At 41.3% G+C, this 14,153-nt stretch overlaps 1 protein-coding gene across 2 annotated transcripts in view; it reads right to left on the bottom strand.

Moving 5' to 3' along the window:
• Positions 1 to 14,153, bottom strand: part of dpep2 (dipeptidase 2) — a 105,457-nt gene that overhangs the window by 14,758 nt on the left and 76,546 nt on the right. For both annotated transcript variants that reach the window (XM_063066832.1, XM_063066831.1), the window contains exon 10: positions 2,432 to 2,608. In XM_063066832.1, the coding sequence (XP_062922902.1) occupies positions 2,432 to 2,608 (177 nt within the window). The remainder of the gene's footprint in view (positions 1 to 2,431; positions 2,609 to 14,153) is intronic.

Here is a 14,153-nt window from a genome sequence, read left to right as displayed (position 1 = left end):
CTGGTAAGGTTGTGCAGCCTGCCTCCAATGATGATGAACTCTCAACATCTCATTGGTGTACACGAACTTCGACAATAGGCAATGAAGTTTTGATGTTTTCCACTCCAGGCAATCGTTGTATCTATGTTGATGGTGTGGCTGGAGTGGGCACTGTTGTGAAGAGCCAGCAAGTTTGTGGGTAGCTTTTGTACCCCAACATCTATCCTTACAGGCAGAGCTGGCAGCTGGAAATATCTAACAATGTGAACTCCTCAGGATGAAGGAGTCATGTATGCTTCCTGGAAACAAATACTTCTGATTCATTGCTACCTGCACCCTGAGGGTAGAGAACCTTCCATGTTCTTAAAAGCCCCTAGACTATGAAGGGAAACTCTTTGGCCACACGAGTGCACTAATAGGAAGCAATGGTATTGGGCAGTCTCACTGCCTTTGTTGCTGCCTGTTCCTCACAGAGACCAAAGTAAATGCAACGATTCCTTCTCAGGTTAAGATCTGGGTTATTCTCTACTGCAACAGTTTGTCTCTCAGTATGCTGCTACCTGTTAGAGTCACAGAGATATACAGCACAGAAACAGGCCCTTTGGCCCATCTAGGCATGGACTAGCAGGGCCAAAGTACCTGCTTCAGTGCTGTACTTCTCGATGACTCTAACAAGTAGCAACAAATTGTAAGGCATGGCAATGAGCTCCTGTGGTCTACTTTAGATCATGTGATGACAAGGCTGAGAGTCAATTTGGCTTTGAAATCCCAGAAAGGAGAGTGTGGCTAAAAATTTCCTGTAGAATATCAACTAACTTCAGTGATAAAGTCTTGGGAAACCTAAATCTGTGAATACATTATTCTTCAGGGAGGTCCAGTATGATGTGGCAGCTCTGAATTTTTTCTTACTGGTATGCCTCTTGACCTGAGGCTCCAGACTCACCGTAAACAACCATCGTGGCAGGTCCAGTCATGGAGTGCTACCAGTAGTGTCAAGACTGACAGATTTGAGAAACACAGCAAGTAAATACCAGGAAAAAGACACCATCTCTGAGATGTAGTACACTCTTAAGTCTTTGGAAGATGCTTGAGTGCCTTTACTCAATTCTGTCACCTGTCGTGGATGTCCGGAGAAAGTCCCTTTAAATAGCAAACAGAATAACCAACCTGTTCTCATTGAACTTTTCAACAAAGGAGCAGCTTTAGCTGTTAATTAATAAGGATAGAAATGGATGCTCTGTGAATAGTGGTGATAAATTTGGTGCGCAGCAACGCTTGGAATATCAGGTGCACTAGCTCAAATAGCTCATGCAAGTGACAGATCCAATTCATCTTCTGTCATAATTTCACACTGAAATGATTTCCAGTGCTAATTACTCCCATTAGAGTTAAAGCTGGACCACATAGCATCCAAAGTCTCATTTCTAGTCTGTGTCTCATTAGATTCTCACTTTTAAAGCTTCTTTTATTTTACATCTCACCTTCAGAGCTTCTTGCATCATCCTAACTCAGAGAATGAGCTGACGAAATGGAAGTAGGAAGAGGCCATTTGACCCCTCATACCTGTTCTACCATTCAATATCATGGCTGGCCTTTTATGCCAGCATCACTTTCCTGTACTAATCCTGTATCCCTTGCTTCCTATATCGAACACTCTCACAATAGTTTCCTTAGTGTATCAATGAATGAGGCACGAAGGCAGACTAGGCTCCCTTTCATTATTTTGCAGCATCAATCAGCCTCTATTTGAAATCTTCCTTCTGCTGACACATCTATGATTGGGACCTTGCTCCAAGGGAAAACAGAAAATGAAGAAATACTTTTATTCCTTTTTGGACTTGGCAATGTTTAAAGAATAACACACTGACACGCTCTTATTATAAACAGAAGGCTTAAATCTAATACTGAAGTAAAATGTCATAAAATCCTACAGGGATCAATAGAGATACACAGTGGTGCAGCGGGTAGTGCAGATGCTTCCAACTCCAGTGACTCAGATCCACTCCTGGCTTCTAGTGCTGTCTGACAACATGGATTTCCTTCCTATATCCCAACAGCGAGCCGATTGTTCAGCAAGTTGTCAACTAGAGCAGATGGTGGTAAGAGAATCAGGGGTGGTAAATGAACATTGAGAGAGAAGTGGTTACAGGTAAATAAATGTCAGCGTGGGTTTAGTGGGAAGGCTCTCAGAGTTGACAGATCCAATCAGCCAAATGGTTTCTTTCAATGTCATTACAAAATATGGAATATGAAATCTGGGAAGTGCCATGTTACAAAGATACAGCAGGATATGCCTGAGGGAATTTCCCAGCTTATATCAATGAGTTTCCTCTGATTTTTCTAGTGAAGATCCACTGCCAAAAGGCTATATCACAGATCAGCAATTTGTAATTTTGTACACTCTAAGGCATTAGCAAAGTCATTTTTGTAGAGTTGAGTTAAAAGCACTTACGATCAAGTGAAGAAGCTTATCTGGAACATTCCGGGGATGCTTGCAGATGGCATAGGCTGATGAATGACTGAATATGACCGGAGCCTGGGAAACCTTTAGGACCATCTCTGCTGTGTCTGTGGCAGTGTGGGAAAGATCTATTATCATCCCCAGTCGATTCATCTCCAGTACCACCTCCTAGAAATTCAATGAGAAATTCCATGTTTTGGTTATTCACGTTCTTACTGGAGCTTAGACTGAAGGGAATTGAAGTACATTACTGAAAATAAACCTCGTTAGCACTGTTTTAATATTCAGAGTACTTCTTGACAGGTGTGCAACAGCCAGTGAATTGGAGCTGCACACAGACAAAATCAATTTATTCAGAAACTGTCTAATGAGCAAAGGAAACAAACCATAGCAACCTCCCCAAAACAAGAGATTAAATTTCCCAGGGAAAAATAGTGGGTGAAGGATACTTATGTATAAATTCTGTCAAATCATAGAATTGTACAGCACAGAACCGTACAGCATATACACCATTTGGAAGAACTCATCCAGACCAACTAGTGGGCACCCTTTTATATTAACCCCATCACTCAGCACTTGATCAGGAGTCCTATATGTTTAAGCATTCAAGCATTCATCTAGGCACCTCTTACATGCTTACTTAACATTAAGAAGGCTCAAGGTGAACTAGAAAACCTACCTTCTCCAGTTTCTCCTCATAACTGAACTATTCCAGCCCAGGCAAAGTCTTGCTAAATCTCCTTCGAACCCTCCCCAGTGCAATCACATGCTTCCTGTACCTTTACGACCAGAACTGAATGCAGTACTCCAGCCAAGGCTTGACCAACATTTTATAAATTGAAGCATACCTTCCCTACTTCTTTTTTTTCCCAATGCATAATGTCTTGGGAAATCCAAACCTGTGAACCTTTGCTCTTCAGGGAGATCCAGGTAGGGTACAGAGCCTCTGAGTTTTTTTCACTTTGCATTCTCACATATGGTAAGCGACATTTTGTGTATAAAGTCAATTTACAGCAACATATTCACCAAAGTTTATTGACAGTAATCACCAACCCATTTCCATGCTGTCTGCCTATTATTATCAAACTGTGTAGGATGTAAAGCTGGCTTTTAAACTCATTAAAGTGAACTTGTCAGCAAATGCCAAGGGTTGAAACATGCATCAACAAATATTTATTCTCTATACTGACCACTTCTAAACGTATTAAATCAGAAGCACACGTAGCAACCTCTGCATCATATCTACTTTTGGCTCCATCCTAACTTCACAAATTTGAAGTAGCAAATGACAGTTTTATATGTGTCCTGTAAATTACACTTAAACTTGGCAGTGATATTGGCAAATGATGTGAGCTTACACTGTGATCGTATTCCTGCTGAGGCTGTGACTACAGCCATCAAACCAAACACATGCTCATTATTACAGATAATCCATAGTGTCTCCTGAGAAATCGATTGCTCTGTTCTCCATATTACAGCAGTGATTATGCATCAGTATCACTTCAAAGTAGTCTTCCTGGACAAATTGTGAAAAGTGCTTTGTAATTGGAAATTTTCTCTTCTCTCTCGATCTACGACGTCATTTGCTTGTTTCAGTACATCACAGAAGGTTGATCCTCTCCACGCAGCCGTGTTGCCATATCGTCAGTGGTTCAAGAGTTCCTACCGTGTCTTCCCGAACTTTTGTGTGGCAGCCTGCTCCCCAAGTTCTGGGTAACTTACATATTTATGATATTGAGTACAAGTTTTTTACCTGGAACTGCATTGCTGCTGAGAACCATAAACTTCATTGGAATGCAGGAAAATACAATGGAAATGGGTGTTAAATTGAAGGTACTTCATAATGTCAGACCACAACACCACATTTCAAGAGAAAGGAAACAGGTGTATTGTCATCTAGTGTAGAGCTAGGTGTGAGAATTTAACTATTAGAATCAGCAAAGCCTAAATGATTTTCAATTTTACAATTATGATAACGTTGTTAAAAATTGAATAATGTCAATAATGTATAATGGTAGTTAGCAAAAAAGCAACAGCAGTTGCTCCTGACTTTGAAGAAAGTTTCCCACAAAGAGACAGCCATCTCTGTAGTGACAGCTCCCCCTTTTCTGATATCTGATCTCTTGCCGGGTGCTGGTTCAGCCAGATCCCTGGAGTCCAACATCTACTAGCATCACAGAGCTCTATGAGGTTTCGAGATACCAGTACAACAAAGAGGGCAACTTTAATCAACGTCCAATATATGTGTGTGAATAAAGCAGAAGTTGGAATATCATTACCGTAATGAGATTATTTTTAAATACCCTGCATTTTGAAATATTTATGAGTGAATTACAAACAAGTTTTACCAAATGATTGATTTTTCAGACTCATCGGTTTTCTAAATTGTAATCATTGCGTAAACTGGTCATTACAAGCTCGCACTGACCTGGTGTCACTAGGTTCATCCATCTCTCTGGTGAGAATCCCCCATTTTCCAATCCCCTTTGTTAAGCTTACAGGGCATTCTGTTGTGGAACAAGATCATAAAGCATTTCCTCTGTCCTGGCTGATTTCCCGCCTTTTTTGCAAATGGTACATGCTTGTCCAGGTGAGCAGGTTAGGATTGGGGTGCAAGTAACAAGCAATTTCTTGGATTCAACATCATCAGCTTCTCCTTAGCTGGGCCCGATAACCAACCCCTTCTAACCACATCCTGTTCTGCTGAGCATGTCCTTAGTACGACTGTGAGGAAATTCAGGCCTCAGACCATCAGTACATTGTCCCGTGATCGAATGAAATGTGAGACTGCTATAAAAATGTACTTTGTTTATTGTATTACGTTTTTCATCGTAACCCTCACGACTACAGGCAGTGAGGGATTATCTTCTCAAAGTCTGGCTCATCAGATCAATTCAAATGGATTAACTGCAGAGCACCAGCTTGTTCACGTAGCTGGAACCTAGCTAATTGTTAGTAGGGTTTGATTATTGGCAGCATTGATTGACTAATGATGCTGAATCCAAGAAAATGTCCAACATTAAAACCCAAACAATGATACAGCATCACTAGATCGTGATGAATGTCAGGAGGAATCGAGTTGTTTCTACATCTCTCAGTACCATTATTAGTTCATTAAAAGCATAACTGAAATGCAACCAATCTCCCAAACACAACTAGACTGAGATCAAAGGGAATTGACCTGGGTGAGGAGCTGATTGTACCATAAACTAAATCAATTTTTGGAAATGATGGCTACTTGCACACAACTAGTTCAGAGGTCAAGGAGTACTGGTCTGAATGAGGACTTAAATCAATTTGCTGAAATTAGGGTTACTTCCTTTGGAGTCTCCTTGAAAATATACAACAACCCAACCAAACCATAGTCCATGGCTGCTCAGAGTGAGAAGGAGCACGATTGGCACTGAGAGCTTGATGGTTGGGAACAGAGAAGCTCAGTATAAACAGCAGACATGGACATGGTCTCTCAACAACCCAGCTGGCAGCCTCCCCAAGCACCTTCCGACCCACCAGTAGCAGAGTCTCAACATCCACAAAACTGGAGTGAAAGCAGCTCACCTTCTACTCCAATGCAGGAGGAAGACTTTCCTGACACAAATATATTCAAATCTGCATCATACTAATGGTGTGCATTTACGTCAGCCTTGTCTAAGATGATTTTTATTGTAGTCAAGATGAATACTCATCAGAAAATTGTTTTTTTTTTTGATAGCACTTAATAAAGTCTTCCTGCCAAATGGTTTCGGCCCAAAACATTGACTGTACTCTTTTCCTACTGAGTTCCTCCAGCATTTTGTGTGTGAGGAGCTTGGATTTCCAACATCTACAGATTTTCTTTTGTTAATAAAGCCTTCCATTATTTGTTGTTCAAGCTGGTTCAGCCTAGCCTTTTTTTCAAGAGAATGCCATTTTATTTGCCTGTTTCAGAACAGTACAGTACAGCACAGCACAGCACAGGAACAGGACTCTATGACATCTGCACCAAACACAAAGCCAGATTAAACTGACTCTCTTCTGCCTGTACATGATTTATATCCTTCCATTCCTTGCATATTGTGTCTCTATCTAAAAGCCTCTTAAATGCCACTGTATCTGCATCTCATGATTCTCCAATTAGGAGCACTTTTGACTACTGGAAATTCTGAAAAAGAAGAAATTTCTTGAAACTCTGTTTTGCTTATGTTATAACTTTTATTTTAGGCTCTGGAGTGAAGACCAGATCTTGGCATTGATCATCCTTTAAGAGAACTTTTATCTTTTGAGGCGTTTTGCAGAGGTTTCATGGATGAGTGTCATTACCATCACACTATCAACTGAATTTAATTTAAAATGAAATGACAAACAAAGATTTCAAAGTCAATCCTGCAAATAAAAACCATGCCCTTTACTAAATTTGTTTAAACTCATTTTTAAATGCAGTCAAAATATATTTTTGAGACACATTTTCTTAAGTGTGTCAATATATTTTTTGGCTAAACAACAAAACATTTGTTTATTAATTTGACTATTGGAACTTTAACCCTTTTTGACAGAATGCAAATTTTTGCATCAAAGCACTTGACTCCAGGAAATGAGTTCAGACCCATATTACTAGACAAAACTTTATTTCCCATCAAAATATGCACTGTAATGGTAATAGTTTCGACATTGACAAACAATGGTTTTAGTTTAACATTAACTCTGACAAAACATCTGTCCAATTAGAAGAAGCAACACTTACAAATAAAATCACTTCCTCGTAGTGTGCACTATTTATCAAAATTACTTAAAAGAACTTTGTTCAAAACATCCACATGAAACACGAACATAGGCAGCCCAGCCAAACTAGGCATTGTCTAATCTTGTTAAAAAAAACAATAATGCTTACAAAGTGTCTGCCTACTTCCCAAATCTGGTATAAGCAGCAATTCATGATTCAAACAGATTAGAGAGATCATTATTTTTCAACTGTCCATAGGAAAGAACACTTTTTTTAAACACTGACAAAATATTTACTCAACCCTCTACACACTTCTTTCTAAATCAGTAAAACTTATAAAACATTCACATAAATCTCAACAACTCTGAAAAAAAGCAACACTTGAAATTGAAAGTACTTTTTTATAGTCTCCATCAGCGCATAGGTGAAGCCTCAGGAAGATGGAGGTCATTCGATTCTTGTTGCTGGCCCACTGGGGATCCTGGCAGGGTATTCCCTGCTTTAAAACTTTGTACTGCCTGACTTTCCTTATCAGCAGCCCTTCTGTTACTTTGATTAACTCTCCGCTGTCACCTCTTCGGTCTCTGTTTGTGCTTTGGTAACTATGAGATATTTTAAGTTTTCCTGCCTCCCTTCTCTTCTTGTATCTCTGTCTTTCAAGGTACTGCTGATATTTCACTGGGTCTTCTTTAATTGTATCTCTGTATTTTTTGATTTGTCTGCTGATGATTTTGACAACACCACTAGTTGTGTGATGTTAAAGATGTGATGGTAATGACATTTCTCACTTTTTAACAAAACAGTTGGCTAAGTCTCATACTTACTAACTCAACTGGATAGCTAGCTTACAAATGTAAGTTAAATATACAGAAACAAAGTGAAGTTATTCATTTCTCAGATAAAACACTCAAATAGTAACTCATTTGGTAACCCATAATAAACATACTCTCTGATCAGGAGGTACAAATCTTTAAATCACTCATATTTTGACATCAAAATATCAGTCTTCTGCCACGGCAGCTACAAGCTCCCCTGTCACTTCTCATTTCGATGGCAACCACATAAGCACTTGTTTGAAAAAACCTGAAATGTGTTGCATGTTGGTAATGACATGTGTTGGGGACTATGGTTCTTTGCCATAAAAAAAATGTACAAATTGTATAAAAAATAACCCACACGAATTTGACATGTGTTTTGAAAGCTCTTTTGAGAAAATATAAACTAAATATTTCATAACTTTGATATTTTACTTCATTTTGAAGACAGTCTGGGTAGGGAAATTCTGGCACATTCAAGATTTTAACTCACTTCAAAATTAACAAAATATTGTTTATGAAGCATATTGAAAAAGTTTAGAGTTACTATTACATAACTTTTAAAACAAAAGTATCTGTTTTTGTAAAGACTATTTTTTTCTTGAAAATCTAGCCCGGGGCAGAAAAGTTATCCTAATTAAAAAATCACCCTTCATCACTACCCCAGCAGCCTTTTCCAGGAATCTATTACTCTCCATGTAAAAAAATTGACTTCACTAATCTCCTTTAAACTTTCCCCCACTCACCTTAAATACATGTCGTCAAGTACTTGATATTTCTAACCTGTGTGAGAGATTCTGATAGTCTACCCTATCTATCTTTCATAATTTTATAAACTTCTGTCAGAAAGTTTTACTTTCACGTTGTTGAAAACATATCTTTTACTACATTGTACATTAATTACACAAGATATAATCTGTGCATTTAACAACAAGGTGTAACTGTAGTTGGATAGTGAGTTAATTTTTTCTCTCTTTGTGCTGCCACAGACTGCGCAGTAAATGTAGATTGCTTATGGTAGATAATGAATTAAGCTGAGAACTGAAAAATAACATTGCATTATCTACCATTCATCTTGATGCAAGTAGATATTTACCATAACTGATCTTACTGCTGGAAGCTGAAGAAAAGACAATCAGGACAGACATTTATTAAATGCAGTAGAAGAAAATTCTGGAAACTGGGTCCAGCAGACATCACTGAGTCAACTGTCTATTTTGTGCATACAGTCACTGAGGGGTTTTTACCCTGATGTTTCTTATGCAGGATCAATTCATCTTTCAATGTCACCTTCATGGGAAATGCAAGTTACTGTTGTAACTGTTCTCCCAGATCCTCCATTTCCCAATTTCAGCAATTATGAACCATTCTGAGTTTCAAATATGAAAGGTGGGGCAAAGGAAAATAATTCAAAATCGGAAATTCTGAGTCAGTACCAAGTATATTTTTGACAATTGCTATTTTTATGGACATTCTGAGATGAAAGAGATCAGGAAATTACTTTATGAGGACTGTTACGAGAATACACATAAAATTAAGATGTTTGCTGGCCTGGGCTAGCATCAGTGGCATCAGCAGTTGGTCTGCCACCTGCCCTCAGGGGAAGGAGAGATAAGGAACAATGGAGCAGCGTCTGGAGATGTGTAATGAAGGGATGTGGGAGGAAGAGCTGTCTGGAGCGGCTCCCCCCTTTGAACCCTGAACTGTTTGAAGTGATGGACAGGCGATACCCCAGCAGGGGGATAAAAAGGGACAGGTTCGCTAAGACAGACACACACGCCACCCGAGGTAACGAGACCCTGGAAGCGGTACGCTTCTCACGAGTGGGTGAGAAGTGCCAGACAACGACCAGGGTGGAAAGGTACGATCAGCGGGAACCCGGTGTGTGTCCGCCCTTGCCTGGGTGCCGGGTTCACTGCAGAGGATCGACCGCATCTGGAGGAGGGGTCACAGTCGGTGGCCTCAGGTGACATCACCAAGGACCTGCCCAAAAGCTGTTTGTGAGCCATCTCGCTGGTCTGTGAGCCATCCCGCTGGTCTGTGAGTGAAGCAGTGTTCTGAATGATCAGTTGTTCCTATTCTGTCTCTCTTCCCCCACCTTGTCCATCGCCATGGCAACGATTACTGCGAACTGAACTTTGAGTCATTTTGAAATTGGTCATTCACCCCTAGACAACGATAGAGCTTGATTGATGCTGTTATCTTAATTCTGTGCACATGTGTGTTTATCATCACTGAACTGTTGCATTTATTATCCTTTCGATTACTGTGTTGCTTGTTTCTGTAATAAAACTTTCTTAGTTCTAGTACTCCAGACTCCAACTGAGTGATCCATTTCTGCTGGTTTGGCAACCCAGTTACGGGGTACGTAACAGGACTAAAACTTATGTGATATATTCTATTGTAAAAAGGTAATTAATTCTCAAAACTTCACTGGACTCAATAAAATCACCGGGCATTCACAGCTTCTACATAAAAGGAACAGTTTAAATCAAACAACAGGAATTCTGCAGATGCTGGAAATTCAAGCAACACACATCAAAGTTGCTGGTGAACGCAGCAGGCCAACTCGATATTTTGAATCTATTCCAAGAACACAATCAGTAAAATGGGGGCTTGGGGCTTACAGTTAAAAAGGAGCAACCTTGCTTTAGGTGAAAAAAAACTACTTAGCAACATTAAACCTTTCATGGTTGTTAACAGAACAGGAAATAAACATGATAGATGAGCTGCTAATAATACGCAATGGAAGTTGAAATGTGGAAGGTAACATTCAATACCACATTATTGCTTAAAACATTGTTGATGTTGGGCATCAGCAGGTATGAACAAGCCATGAAAATGCTTTGTTAGGAGCCAAAAAACTGCCTAACACTTATTGAGATAATACAGTCGTTCTTGTGCTCTGAGATGAGGAAATCTGCAGGTGCTGGAAAGCCAGGCAACACATAGCAAATGCTGGAGGCATTCACCAGGCCAAGCAGCATCGATGAAAACGAGTGAACAGTCGACACTTTGGGCCAAGACCCTTCATCAGGACTAGGAAAAAAGATGAGAAGTTAGATCAAGAAGTTGGGGGGGAGGGAAGGAAGAAAAGTTGGTAGGCGATAGGTGAAACCAAGAGTGGGGAAAGGGTGAAGTAAAGGGCTGGAATGCTGATAGGTGAAAGAGATAAGAGGACTGGAGAAGGGGGAATCTGATAGGAGAGGGTAGAAGACCATGAAAGAATGGAAAGGGGGAGGAGCACCAGAGGGAGGTGGAAGGGGGGGGCAATTACCAGAAGTTCAAGAAATCAATGTTCATGCCATCAGGTTGGAGTCTACCCAGACGGAATATAAGGTGCCGTTCCTCCACCCTGAGTGTGGTCTCATCACAGCAGTAGAGGAGGCCATGGACTGACATGTCAGAATGGGAATGGGAAGTAGAATGGAAGTGGGTGGCTAGAGAGAGGTCCTGCTTCTTCTGGTGGATGGAGTGTAAGTGCTTGGCAAAGCAGTCTCCCAATCTACATCAGGTCTCACCAATATACAGAAGGCCACACTGGGAGCACCAGATACAGTGGATGACCCCAACAGACTCGCAAGTGAAGTGTCGACTCACCTGGCAGGACTGTTTGAGGCCCTGAATGGTAGTGAGGGAGAAGGTGTAGGGGCAGGTTTGGCACTTGTTCTGCTTGCATATTTTTTTTCTACCTACAAAATCTAGGCTAGATGACAATTAATAAAGTTGTAGAGCACAGGATGATGGGCTAGTTCATGTTTCTGGTTTATACTCAGTCTTCCTTTGCCAGTCAGAATGTATGCTGCCGCCATTAACCTTACCAAACAACACACTCTTGTGAAGACCCTTTCTGCTTTGGCACTGCTGGTAGTTTTCCTCATCCATGCATCTATGCTGAATCTGCTCCTGCCACAAAAGGCAGCTTGGTCTCTTGGTCTTCTCAATGAAAAGCACTTTAAACCATGCATGACATGGCCGACAATGATGTGTACCAGTGTGAACAGTTCATCCTGATACTGCACTCGGGTTTGTATTGAACGTGGGGTCATGAAGTCATCAAGCACCGCAGCCAAGTTATGCTGAAGTGTTACTCTGCCAGGCCTGTCATTCCACATCTGAACCGTACCCCTCCCATCCACTTCTCTCAACTATTGCACCCACTGCTTCTGCTGGCACCTCCTGAGTGAAGAAGCTCTTGCCTTTTACCTATTACCTCTAGCTCTAACCTCAGCGGAAAAAATCCTGCTTGCATTAGGATTTCTCCTGCCCCTCATAATTTTGTATACCTCTATCCAATCTCGCCTCTTTCTCCTACTCTTCAGGGAATAAACTTTCAATCTATTCAACCTTTTCCTATAACCCAGTTCCTCAAGTCTTGGCAACATCCTTGTAAATCTTACTGATATCTTTCCTGTAGGTAAATGATCAGAACTGCACACAATATTTCAAATTTGGCCTCACCAATGTTTTGTATGACTTCAACATAACATCCCAACTCCTGTACTCAATATTCTAATTTATAAGGCCAATGTGCCAAACGGTCTCTTCATGATCCTATCTACCTGTGACACCACTTACAAGGAATTATGGATCTGTATTCTCCAATTCTCCGTTCTGTCACACTCCTCAGTGTCCTATTGTTCACTGTGAATGACCTACCCTGATTTGTCCTTCTGAAGTGTAACACCTCACAAATGTCTGCATTAAGTTCCATCTGCCGTTTTTCAGCCCATTGTTTCTGCTAGTCCAGATCCCGCTGTAAGTTTTGAAGATCTTCCCCGCTGTCCACTATATCCCCAATCCTTGTGTCATCTGCAAATTTGCTGATCAGTTTGTCACATTATCATCCACATCATCGACATAAATGCCCAAGAACAACAGACCCAGCACCGATCCCTATGGCACACCTCCAGTCAGACGGGCAACCATCTACGAGCGACTCTGGTTTGTCCTAAGTGGGTATTGAATCCAATTTGTATGTCAAGTGACTGAACCCTCTGGACCAACCTCCCATGTGGGATTTCGTCAAAGACCTCGGTAATGTCCATGTGGACAATGTCCACTGCCTTCCCTTCATCTACTTTCCTGTAAACTCCTTGAAAAACTATGAAATAGATTAGACATGACTTACCAAAGTTGGGTAGTGGGTAGTGGCTCGTGGCTCCATAGGTCACTACCACAGGGCGTGACGACCCTGCCTTACACGAGTCCCGGGCTCAGCTGGCTCTGGCTGACAGTACCCAGTATGGGTCCCTATCCAGGGTTATGGATCCCACTGCCTTGTGGGTATCTTCAGGAGAAGAGCAGGCTAAGAAGTAAACCCTACACAAATCCGGAGTGGAGCCCCTAAGGCGGTTGGATGACGCATCACGTCACCCCCCCGGCAGCTCCCGCAGCCAAACTGATGCCAAATGTACTGCTTCGCATTCCTTTGGACCACATCCACGAGGCCAAGAGGGGGATCTTGATGTCCGGGCAGCCCAGGATCTCAATATTCATCGCCCATGTCTGCGCCTCGGAACTAAACCGGGCACATCCATTGTCTACTTGGACAGACGGAGCCATTACATTACCATGCGTAAAGCCATGTTGCCTGTTTCTAATCAGGCCCTGTCTAATCAAATACTTATATATCCTTTTCCCCTTAGAATACCTATCTTGCAGACCTCTGTTAGGACACCTGTGGTTAAGGCTATTTTCAATACCCCTGCCAGGGCCCATGAAATTTCTGCACTAGCTTTCCACAAGGCCTGCGAGGGCACCTTCTCAGCACTGGGGACTTATCCACTCTCCTTTCCCTCAAGGCTGCAAGCACTTCATCTTCTGTAATCAGATGTGGTCCATGACCCCTCTACTGTTTTGCCTCAGTTCTATCCACTCTGTGTCCATCTCCTGAGTAAATACAGATTCAAAAAGTCCATTTGAGATCTTCCCCATCTCTTTCGGCTCCATGCATAGATGACTAAGCTGATCTTCCAGAGGACCATTTTTGCCCCTTGCTATCCTTTTGCTCTTAATTTATCTTTAAAAGCCCTTGGGATTCTTCTCCACTTTGCCTGCCAGGATAACCTCATGCCTTCTTTAAGCCCTCCTGATTTCCCTCTTAAATGTTCTCTTAGAAACATAGAAAATAGGTGCAGGAGTAGGCCATTTGGCCCTTCGAGCCTGCACCGCCATTTATTATGATCATGGCTGATCA

Source organism: Mobula hypostoma, chromosome 14 (assembly GCF_963921235.1).
Source record: "Mobula hypostoma chromosome 14, sMobHyp1.1, whole genome shotgun sequence".
Classification (NCBI taxonomy): Eukaryota; Metazoa; Chordata; class Chondrichthyes; order Myliobatiformes; family Myliobatidae; genus Mobula; species Mobula hypostoma.
Note: the sequence above shows the minus strand (reverse complement) of the source record. Positions and strands in the feature narration are given on the sequence as shown.